At 41.5% G+C, this 11,272-nt stretch overlaps 1 protein-coding gene across 1 annotated transcript; it reads right to left on the reverse strand.

Moving 5' to 3' along the window:
* Positions 1-4,494: 4,494 nt before the first annotated feature.
* LOC101844965 lies at positions 4,495-7,413 on the reverse strand. The gene is made up of 2 exons (XM_005089954.1): positions 7,284-7,413; positions 4,495-5,647 (listed from the first exon to the last, which is right to left on the reverse strand). The coding sequence occupies exons 1-2, from the start codon at positions 7,336-7,338 to the stop codon at positions 5,217-5,219; spliced, it is 486 nt and encodes a 161-aa protein (XP_005090011.1). The 5' UTR covers positions 7,339-7,413; the 3' UTR covers positions 4,495-5,216.
* Positions 7,414-11,272: the final 3,859 nt, after the last annotated feature.

The raw sequence follows: 11,272 nt of genomic DNA on the forward strand, positions 1-11,272 counted from the left end.
ACTCGGTTGGAAGCGAGGGGAGATTTAAAATCTGATTTCAAAACGCTTTTCTTTAATTCTGCAACGCGCAGTCTGGTCTTTTATCAACACTTGAAGAAGCACTGCTTTGAGGCACTTTTTGTTTGTTTTGTTGTTGTTAAAGAAATACAATTGATCGATCTTGATCTAGATATCTAGTGCGGTCCACAAAAATTCTGTGGACCAACTTATGCCAAATTTCCTTAGCCTAACTGTCGAACAGACTCTCCAGTGGACTTAACTACTGGTATCAAATTTGTCTCAACAGATGGATACTTCTCTTTACAGCACATGTGCTCTGTATTCTGGAAAATTTCTCTAAAAATACAAATTTTAAAATATCCTAGACGATGGTTTCTAGACATTTTAAGAGGTTTACATATCCCTTGAGCTGGGACAACCAATGACACCCGTCCGTCCTCCTATACTTCTAATCGCGACACTCTTGAAACTTTTTTTTTTTCAAAGTGTGTTTTACGGCGCTCGCAACCGTAGTGTATGGTTATATGGTTGGCCGGTATACATTAAGCATTTTCAGTTTGCTAAATATTAATTTTGAATTTTTGCCCAGGTGGCGGCCGAAGCCTCTACACTCTTATCGATTTTAGGACCACCATATATTGTCATTACATGTATTTATCTTATTTTAGGGGGGGGGGGGGGGTAAGTGTTTTACGGCGCTCGCAACTGCATGAGGTCATATGAGCGCGCGGGACACATTAAACATTCAATGAATTTTGCCCGGGTGGCGGCCGAAGCCTACTCTTGTCGATTATAGCAATTAAAGGTAATTAGCAACTTGTACAGGGACCTCCAAGATTTTTCGCCCCTGTCCAAGAAGGCTAGGTGTAGATCTTTCCTACCAAAAGATCAGGTGTGTGACTGAAAGACAGGAGATTAAGAAGGAGCCAAGGATTAGCAGTAGAAATATAAGGCTGCAGAAAGAGTCAATGAGCCCAGAGGAGAGGACAAGGAAGGTGTGGGGATAGTGGCTGAAAGTGGAGGCGAAAGCAGACGACAGAACATATCCAGAGAGCAGGAAAGGAGGTGAAAGGAGACAATATTAGAGAAGAAAAATTTTCCGTCGCCTCCCGGATTCGAACCTGGGACTTTTGAATGAAAGGCGAACACCTTAACCTCTAGGCCATTGGAGGCCTCTATCACAATCTAAGAATGCCGAAGACAAGATCGATTGCCAATCAGTACATGGTATTGGAAACCAACTGGAAAAAGAAAATGATGAAGACCAACTGGAAGCTATAGGCTACAATAGGGAATGAGGCAAACACCCAAGGCCTGGATTTGCCGAAATAGGAGGAGGTGGCAAGGGACGACGGACAAGCGTGACATCGACTGCTCTCTGCCTTATGTACTTGACGGTATAAGGAGAGAGTAAGTTATAAGAGTATATTATTTCAAGGGATCTTTATTTTGTGCGCAACTTGCACACGAGACTCCCGAGATTTTTTCGCCCATATCCGAGAAGGCTAGGTGTTAGATCTTACCTACCCTTAGATCAGGGATGTAGATCTAACTGAAAGACAGCCTTAAGGAGCCACTGTGTAGCAGTAGAAAGGCAGCAGAGAACGGAGCCCAGGGGAAGGGGTAAAAAGGGGAGGGGTTTGGGGAGCAGAAAGTGGAGACGAAAGCAGGACACAGAACATGATTAGAGAGGAAGAAAAGTGAAGGAAAGGAACATTTTTTAAAAGAATAACATTTACCATCGCTATCAGATTTCGAACCCAGGACCTGTTGAATGAGAAGCAAACACAGTCTGCTCATGTTTTGATAGACTTTAGTCCTTAGTGCAATTAATGGTGTAGAAAAAACAAACACCCTAGACACTGTATTAATGACGATTCGAACCAGGGACATCTTAATGGCAGTCCAGCACGGTATTAACTGAGGTAGCAACAGCCAGAGCTAACTTGATATCGGTGTACGATAGCCTATTCTTTTATCTGTCTGTCTGTCTGTCTGTCTGTCTGTCTGTCTGTCTGTCTGTCTGTCTGTCTGTCTGTCTGTCTGCCTGTCTGTCTGTCTGCCTGCCTGTCTGTCTGCCTGTCTGTCTGCCTGCCTATCTGTCTGTCTGTCTGTCTGTCTGTCTGTCTGTCTGTCTGTCTGTCTGTCTGTCTGTCTGTCTGTCTGTCTGCCTGTCTGTCTGTCGGTCTCTTCTCCCTCCCCCTCCCTTTCTCTCTTTCTCTCTCTCTCTCTCTCTCTCTCTCTCTCTCTCTCTCTCTCTCTCTCTCTCTCTCTCTCTGTACATGTGTATGTATTAATTGTATGCGTATGTGTGTGTGTGTGTGTGTGTGTGTGTGTGTGTGTGTGTGTGTGTGTGTGTGTGTGTGTGTGTGTGTGTGTGTGTGTGTGTTTGAACAAATGTTTGCTTCAATAAACCTGCATCATCATTCTAAAGTGTTCATCTTGTGGTATATAAAACTATAGTAAATGTAGTTTTTTGTCTAGGCTGCTAGGACTCATACATCGATCGCACCCCTGAGGCAACTGTTCACTGTTTAGGCTATTGACCTGACCTGTCATTGTCATCTCTGGTCCAGAGGTCGACGGGTGCAATGATCCGCAGTTACTTATGGTCGTCAGCTGCCGTCATCTTGCACTCTGTCATATTATAATGGATCCCAGTCCATGCCTTCTGTTGGTTCACATTGCATGTAGTATGTACGTTGTCCACCCCCCCCCCCCCCCCAGCCCTTGTGCCCCACATCATGCCTTCGAGTAGATCTACATGTCTTTCCTTCATAATGGCCAGGCGACGTGGTACTGTACATAACCAACGTATTGCATTTTTTTAAACTTTTCATTTTGTTTTGCAGGGTATGTCTTGTGTGAAGAATCTCACATATCCCATTATTTGTCTTTACTGCGTTCCAGCTAATCCATATAATTAATTGCATTTGCTAATCTTATGTAAAAGGCCTATTGTTTAGGCTGTAATGAATACATTAACCTCCCATGAAGACGCAACGAGTCTCGAATATTTTATTCGTAAACCCTTAATTTCTATTGATGTTACTCTTGTTATAGTAGTAGTAGTAGTAGTAGTAGTAGTAGTAGTAGTAGTAGTAGTAGTAGTAGTAGTAGTAGTAGTAGTAGTAGTAGTAGTAGTAGTAGTAGTATTGTTATTAGTAGTAGTATTGTTATTAGTAGTAGTATCAGTATTTTTATTATTATTATTATTATTAATTATTATTATTATTATTATTATTATTATTATTATTATTATTATTATTATTATTATTATTATTATTATTATTATTATCATTATTATCATCACCATCATCATACTACGCCACCTGTGAACTGTATAAGGAAATCTGGGAGGTAGACGATGGGCCCACAGAAGGCCGTGGAGAAGGCGAGGTAAGCCAGGAGAAGGGCAGTGAAGTCAGCTTCTCTCAACACGGCGATCTGAGCGGAGGTTTTTCTGCGTCATCATCATTATTATCATTAGTAGTAGTAGTAGTAGTAGTAGTAGTAGAGTAGTAGTTGTTGTTGTTATTGTCGATACTGCGGCTACTGCTGCTGCTGTTGTTGTTGTTACTGTTGCTGTTGTTGTTGTTGTGTGTGGCTGAAGGATTAAGGAGGCAACGGAGTCCATATATAATAAATTAAATGTTTCTCTGTTGCGCCTTCTTTGGATTTGGGAACCTAAGAATGTTTAATGGATTCTCAGAGGCAGCAGTCCATTCAGTCTTCCTTTGCCCTTTCTAATATTTAATTGCTGTTGCGCTGTCTTCTTCTGATAACGTGTAAGGCAATACAGTCTTATGTTTTCCTCACAGAATAATTACCGATGTTGCTGTTGTTGCTGTTGTTGCTGTTGTTGTTGTTGTTGTTGTTGTTGTTGTTGTTGTTGTTGTTGTTGTTGTTGTTGTTGTTGTTGTTGTTGATGCTTTTGCTGTTGTTGGTAGTGGTGGTGGTGGTGGCGGTGTCGATGATGGTGCTGGCGGTGTCCATGATGGTGGTGGTGGTTGCGGTGGTGGTGGTGGTGGTGGTGGTGGTGGCGGCGGTGGTGGTTTGTGTGTGTGTGTGCGTGCGTGCGTGCGTGCGTGCGTGCGTGCGTGCGTGCGTGCGTGCGTGTGCGTGCGTGCGTGCGCGCGCGTGCTCCTGTGCCCGACGAGTTTGGGTGGCAACGGAGTTTGTACTTAATCTGTTGCACCTACCTGTCATCCCGACAGGAATGCTTAATCTCGCCTTGTGATTGAACTGATGTTTGCTTCAATGGGCTGCGTGCATTGTGGTTCTGAAGTGTTCATCTTGTGTTATGAATAACTATGGAGGTTTTTAAAAATTGAGTTTGTATATATGACTTATCTACATGTCTTTGATTTACTGCAGACGTTTTAAGTGAATGCTGTTGATTACATGTATAAGGGTGAGCATAAAAGTTAAGGTATTAAAAAAAACAACCCAGCCAACAGTTTAGCACACATCATGAAACATGAACACATCGAAGAGCTTTTCAATCTTGAATTTTTTCGTATACCAATACAACATTATTCTTTACATTTCAGACATGTACATTACGAAATTCATACATAGCGAAAAGATATTGCGTTGTGCCGATTTTGTTATGTGCGGGCTGGACTGTATATCATATTGCAATATTAATAATAACACACACATAACGTAGAAATAACACACGACAATTAAATCTCGTTTTCTGCAATACTCATTTTCATTTCTATATTTTCTTTATTGTTGTAGAAAGTATGCATAAACTTGTAGGCCTACTCCTAGATCGCACACTGCCAGGGCCGCTACCTTTTCCTCTCGAAAAAAGTTTATCTGCAAAGCGTGCTCATAGTGGACTGCACAATTACCCCTCGTTAGTGGGTAAAACTCTAGAGTGAGATTCACAATAAAGCCTTAGTTTTATTTAGAGTGTTAAGGCATTTGCAACACAAATAAGTCCAAAAGTGCTAACGATTAGAGGTGCAACGGGAGAGTAACTTAGTGTACTACCCCCCCCCCAAAAAAAAAAAAAGAAAAGGAAGAGGGGAGCTAAGGGTGATTACTTATTAATATACATGTAGTCTTGTGGGCGCGGCAGCTTCCGCAAGTGCCTTTCATCTGGCTCGAATGGTGCGTGCCATAGTGAACCGGACGCAGTGTACGATCTAGGTTACTACTATAATACAAGTCTATGGAATCAGGACAATTATATTATTATCATTTTACACCTTCACGCTTGTGACGTGCACCGGTGAGGTTGTGAGGCCAAAGACGGCGTGACCAATGTCGTCCATCCCGAGTGTCTGACACCTAAACCAGGCATCGGTGGCCCAAGCTGGGTTGAAGATCCTCAGCTCCACGTAAGGGTCGCCGGAGGGTGGGTACGTGAGTCCGCTTGCAACGGCAGACTGGATCTCTTTTGGGAGGTTATCTTGAAGGTAGGCACCAACAACCCCGCCAGCTTTGGCGTACAGCACGTCTTTGAAGCCGTGGGTCTCGTTGACCAAGCTGTAAGAGACGATGATGGAACAGACGTCTGCGTTTTCCAGTCCAAGCTTGCTCTTTGGGGGGATGGAGCATCGGACGGTCAGCTCGGATGTTTTCCCCGGGTTGATTTCATTTGGAGAGACAACGAACCGTGGCTCCGATTCGGCTGAAAGAGAAAAATTATAATCTCATAACTGCTCGCTATGAAACTGCAGTACAGCTAATTTTGAATGCCACCTTTAGTAAAAAAAAGGGATGAGAAAGAAAACAAGAACACCCCCCAACAAAAAACCTCTAAACCAAACCAAACAAACAAACAAACAAACAAACAAACAAACAAACAAACAAACAAACAAACAAACAAACAAACAAACAAACAAAGCAACAAACCAACCAACAAACAAACAATCAAATACAAAAATACCCCCCTTCCCACCCCAAATACCAAAAACACACCACCACTAACAAAACAAAAACAAGCGGGCGCGCATACACACAAACATAAACACACACACACACACACACACACACACACACACACACACACACACACACACACACACACACACATTAAATAAAATTAAATGAAATGAAATAGAACCAATTACAGTAGTAGATAAAAAATTGCATCATAAAAGTTGGAAGTGCATGTCTAAAACGTAACAAGTTCGACTTGCTGCGCAGTCAGCAGCTTTCGGGGGAGTTTTAAACTGTAATTAGTAAATTACACACGTATTGGGCAAACGAGTCGTCTGTTTATCTCTACAGTAAAATTGGGTCTATCTACAATGCTGCTCATCGTTTTTCTCAGCATAAGCGGCAACTTTCATGAAAGAAAAACCTCCCCTGGACATGTTGGTGCATGATCTGGTCAAGCATTAGATCGTTGTGTACATTTTGTATTTGTTCCGAATCCGGTTTGTACTGTCGTTATTCCCCTCCAATATATCACCAGTCTCGCTACAGTCGAAAGTACGCAACCCCCCCCCCCCCTTGCCCCTCATTTAACGTATAAGATTGAATAACGCGGAAAAGAGGATAAAGGCACTTTAGATGAAATGTTTCTGCAAACTCTTTGGTATCTCGTATGGAGATTAGCTGATAACCAATCGGGTAGTGGGAACTAGAATTGGAAACACCATTGGGCCGTATGAAGACCTTCTGACTTCAGTGATGCCGGTACGTCACGTTAATCAATCATCTAGACTGGCCAAAATTACCCACTATCCTACAGGAAACAGCACACGGTGGCAAGCAAAGAAGCAGATAGGAACGAAGAAGAAAGTATAGAGGAAACAACGGGATAACAACATCAAAGAATGAACGGGCTGGGATTGGAACACCATACATACGGCGAAATGCTAATACTAATCAAAATACAAATAACGCAAAAAAGTGGGCCTGCTAATTAAATCTAATTTAGGACAGCTAAATGTTACATGTTACACTGCTGTACTCGTATGAAAATTGTCAACATCATTTCCACAAACGTCTAAGTTAGATCTAGTATTTTTTATTTTTTTGTTTATGTAATCTTTTCAAAAAAATTATTTTATTTTGAAGTTTTAATAAAAATTAAAGAAAAAGAGAATGACACAACAGAACATTGTTCTGGGCACACGTTATTTTTCAATCAAAAACTGGGAAGGAAATAACGTAACAAAATGAAAATAAATTATCATGTAAAACACCTTTTGATATTTTTATTGAAATTAAATATCAACTTTATCTGGAAACCCCCAGAAACTGATTTGGGCGATTGAAGGGTGATTATGGCGAAATAATATTGCTCACAGCCTTACCTTTGGCACAAGAAGAAATTGCAATCAAAGCGAAGAGTGCTGCCAGAAGTGCCATGATTTTACCGCCCGTTAGACCGTTTACTCTAGCGTCAAGAATGACTGTGCCTGAACGTCTGCTAGTTCAAGGTTTAAGTAGGGCCTACCTGGTGGTCCAGTTTTTAAAATATTTATTTAGTATTCGTTTTTCCTTTTCTTTAAAAAAAAATATTTTTTTTTTCAGACATGCTATCTAGAAGTTTAAAAAGCACGTCAGCAATTTTGAAAACAGCACATGAATTTGTGAGGTTGCGTTTGACGCAAAAATAAATTTGACCCCCCCCCACACCCCCATACCCCCGAACCCCCCCCCCCCCCAAACCAAAACAGAAAACAAAAACTACTGCTGCCTTCGAATAAAAGTCTGATATTGCTTAACTCTTTGTGAGCGTTGTGGACACATGTTATTGTGTCATATCAGCAAAAGTTGCGGCACATTTCCAACCATTACACGCAAATCAGAAGCACGGATTTGCACATCTCATAGTGAGCACATTGTTTCCTGCCTTTTTCTGAGTTTCTAATACAGAAAACCAAACTGAAAATTCTGTGAGAATAACAAAGTTATGCCTCTTTAAAAATAAGTAAATGCCTCAAAGCAGCGCATCTGGAAGCGTAATAGAATGATCAGAATGCATGTCTTCAATGAGTTAAAAGACGACATCCTGCTGGCTGTTGCTTGACAATCGGTAAGACATTTAACTGTTTCGGGCATGTCAAGTGCACCACATTGTTTACGACATACATGTCATTCCCAGGTTGTCCTGGCCGATAGCATGGAGATAACGTTACTTCACTCGTGTACCTTACGTTCTAGTCTGGCTCCCGAGCAGTGGGAAGACTTACACTTACTTAATGTATTTTTCTAAACTAGGCGTCTCAAACTGCCGGCCCTCGGGACAATTGGGGCGGTGCCCCTGCTTTCGTCCCACATCTTCGTTTCACTACCTGTTTTCGTCCCACTTTCTTCCTCCGCGATTTTACCCAATTTCGTCCCACATTTGCAATCGTAGAGTGTATCCGATTACCCTTCTATTCCTACCTATAACCGACCCACCCCTCTGTCTGTCTGTCTGTCTGTCTGTCTGTCTGTCTGTCTGTCTGTCTGTCTGTCTGTCTGTCTGTCTGTCTGTCTGTCTGTCTGTCTCTGTCTCTGTCTCTGTCTCTGTCTCTGCCTCTGCCTCTGTCTGTCTGTCTGTCTGTCTCTCTCTCTGTGTCTCTCTCTCTCTCACTCTCTCCCCCCTCTCTCTCTCCCCCCTCTCCCCCCCCCTCTCTCTCTCTCTGGGGGTAGGTGTGTGTGTGTTTGTCTTTCTCTCCCCCTCCCCCCTCTCTCTCTGATGTTCCGGTATGATGATATTCTAGGCAGAGGAGTTTCATATTTTTATCTCTGCGATTTTCTCGAAATTTTAGCCTATCATCTCATGAGTCAGTGGTAGACTGACTGTAAACAATGCGTAAAGTTTTGCCCTAGATTTATAAAACTTTAAACAATAGTTTTAATGCGATTACTTTTTTAAACCGAAGCTGTTTTATCGGAGACATTAATTTATTCTGCAAACTTCTAAAACAAACTTTCATCTACCACGAAATCCTACTTCCAGCCCCCTGTCGATGTGATTATAAACAATGATTTTTCCCCTCACATCGTAAAAACATTTTGAATGGCAATTGCAGTAACCGTTAAATAATTGGATCAATGTGGGATGAAAACGGGTGGGACGAAATTCAAAAATTTAAATGTTATGTGACGAAAATGGGCAGGCCTACTTTCAATTGAGACCTGTACAGGATGACAGTAAAATGTGCAGCCCTTGCAACATGTATTTAAAATACGGTTAGATCTAGATCTCGATTCATCGACACCACTTCTCGCTTCTCGCTACACTTTCAAACCGTTAGAATCACAAGAGTGAACAAGAAGACAGAGAAATTGAGTTATGCAGTTCACAATAACTTCAAAATTAATTCCTACCAAACTAAAAATTATGTTTAATGTGTCTTGCGCGTTTATATGACCGTATTCAGTTACGAGCGCCCAAAAACAATTACCAAAACAAAACACTTTGAGAACAATATTAACTCATTGGACCCGAGGATTCGGGTCAGTCGACAATATTGGCACATGCACAGTTTTGGCTCACTTTAACCTATTCTCTGCTACTGCTACGGCGACGTAGAATTCACGTCTCACAACATGCAAACTACGAAGTACGTCAATTCGTGTTTTTTGGTGATTCGAAGTGCCGCAACATTACATTTGGTCTACTTGACTCATCTATGACTTGACTGGACATAATCACATATTGTATATTGCGTGTATCCCCCAGGACCTTGAAGAGTTAAAGAAAGGACTTGATAAACATAATAAGACTACCAGTGACTTTTTGCTAGCCGGGAGACTCAATCGTCGTATACTCTTTTTGTCCCTTGCTCATTTCTATAAAACTGACTTCATCTAATTAGCAGAAAAAGGTGCGTAAGATATTGTCTAATCGTATGCCGGTAGCTATCCAGAGGTTTGGAAGCTATCGATTATTGACAGTGAAAATGTATATTATAACAGACGTTTTCTAAACAGTCAACGTCCATCTCCCATTTGACCGCGTATTACAGGTGAACAGTTAGAAGTGAAGACGACCTAAGCTATAGAACTTTCATATTTGTGGGAACAGCCAAGTGAACGATAAAAAAGATTAGATTAAGCCTGCGTGCAGTAGACTTCGCAATGTAAACAGTGAGGGAACATTGTGCAAACATTTTAGATACAATAGCTCGAAATCTTAGGTAGGCTATGAGAAATGGTGACAAAGCAGCATGTTTTCAACACGTGCTGAATGGCTGCACCGGACTTTGATGTCATCACCTGGTATAATTAAATACAGGTAGACAAAGTAAAAAGGTAAGGTATATTCCATATTTCGATTTTCGACAAAAGGAGTTCTGGGTTTTCTGTAAAAAAAAGATTGAGCCTATTGAGAGTCTATTTTTTAAAAATTATCCTAACTCAATCTGTAAGCCGCAAAAAAACACACAAAAAAACAACAACAACAAACAACAAAACAAAACAAAAGGAACCAAACAAACAAACCCAACAAAAACACCCCCCCCCCCCTCCCCGGTGCGGCGCGCATGACCCACACTTTATAGTATAGGCGTGGCATGGTTCATTACATTATTCAACTTGTTACATTTGCAGCCTCCTTCTTTTCTTTGTATGTTACTCTTTAGTAACACCTCTAATCTTCTGCACTTATATGACCTATTTGTGTTGCGCGTGTCGTAAAACTCTTACTAAAACTTAACTAACACCTGCAGTCTTGCAAAGTTAGGGGTCAAGTTTCTTGTGTGCACGTTTGCACTTTTCCATTTCAACAGACGACAGCATAGACGCTGTGACTGTCGAGGATACTGAGAGTGCACTGCCGATCGAATTAGTTTGATTCAGTCAGGGCCAGACAGATTTTTCTTTCTTGGAGATGCAAAAAAGTAGCATCTTGGCATACCACGACTGATTCGACTTGAGGCCTTAAAAAACAAACGCATTTTATCGAGAACACTCTGCCGATCTAGTTCATGTGATTCAGTCTGGGCCAATCAGATTTTCTTTCACGAAAGCATAAGAAGTCCTATTTTGGCACCAATCCTAACGTCGACTCTGAAAAACAAATATGTTTACTTGTGAAGGTTAGTGTCGAATGTAGATCTAGTAGATTACAGCCGAAGTATGCCAAAATGGCAACTTTAGCCCCATTTACGAAATAGGACTTGGCTGGTCCTGACTTTATCAAATGAATTTGATTGGCAGTGTGCACTCGTAATGAGAACCCTCTTGAGCCCCCCCCCCTTTTTTTCTGAAAAATTGGGAGTCAATGGGTGCAAATGAAAGGTATAAGTATTCATCCTCTTCTTTTCTGCGGCGTCTCGTGTCTCTTCACAGGACTCGTAATCGTGAG

This window comes from Aplysia californica, unplaced genomic scaffold, assembly GCF_000002075.1.
Source record: "Aplysia californica isolate F4 #8 unplaced genomic scaffold, AplCal3.0 scaffold00011, whole genome shotgun sequence".
NCBI lineage: Eukaryota > Metazoa > Mollusca > Gastropoda > Aplysiida > Aplysiidae > Aplysia > Aplysia californica.

Excerpts from the sequence above, each read along its gene's own strand:
- LOC101844965 (XM_005089954.1), bottom strand. The coding sequence starts at position 7,338 with ATGGCACTTCTGGCAGCACTCTTCGCTTTGATTGCAATTTCTTCTTGT. Across the intron at positions 5,648-7,283 it reads AATTTCTTCTTGTGCCAAAG|CCGAATCGGAGCCACGGTTC; the intron begins GTAAGGCTGTGA and ends TTTCTCTTTCAG.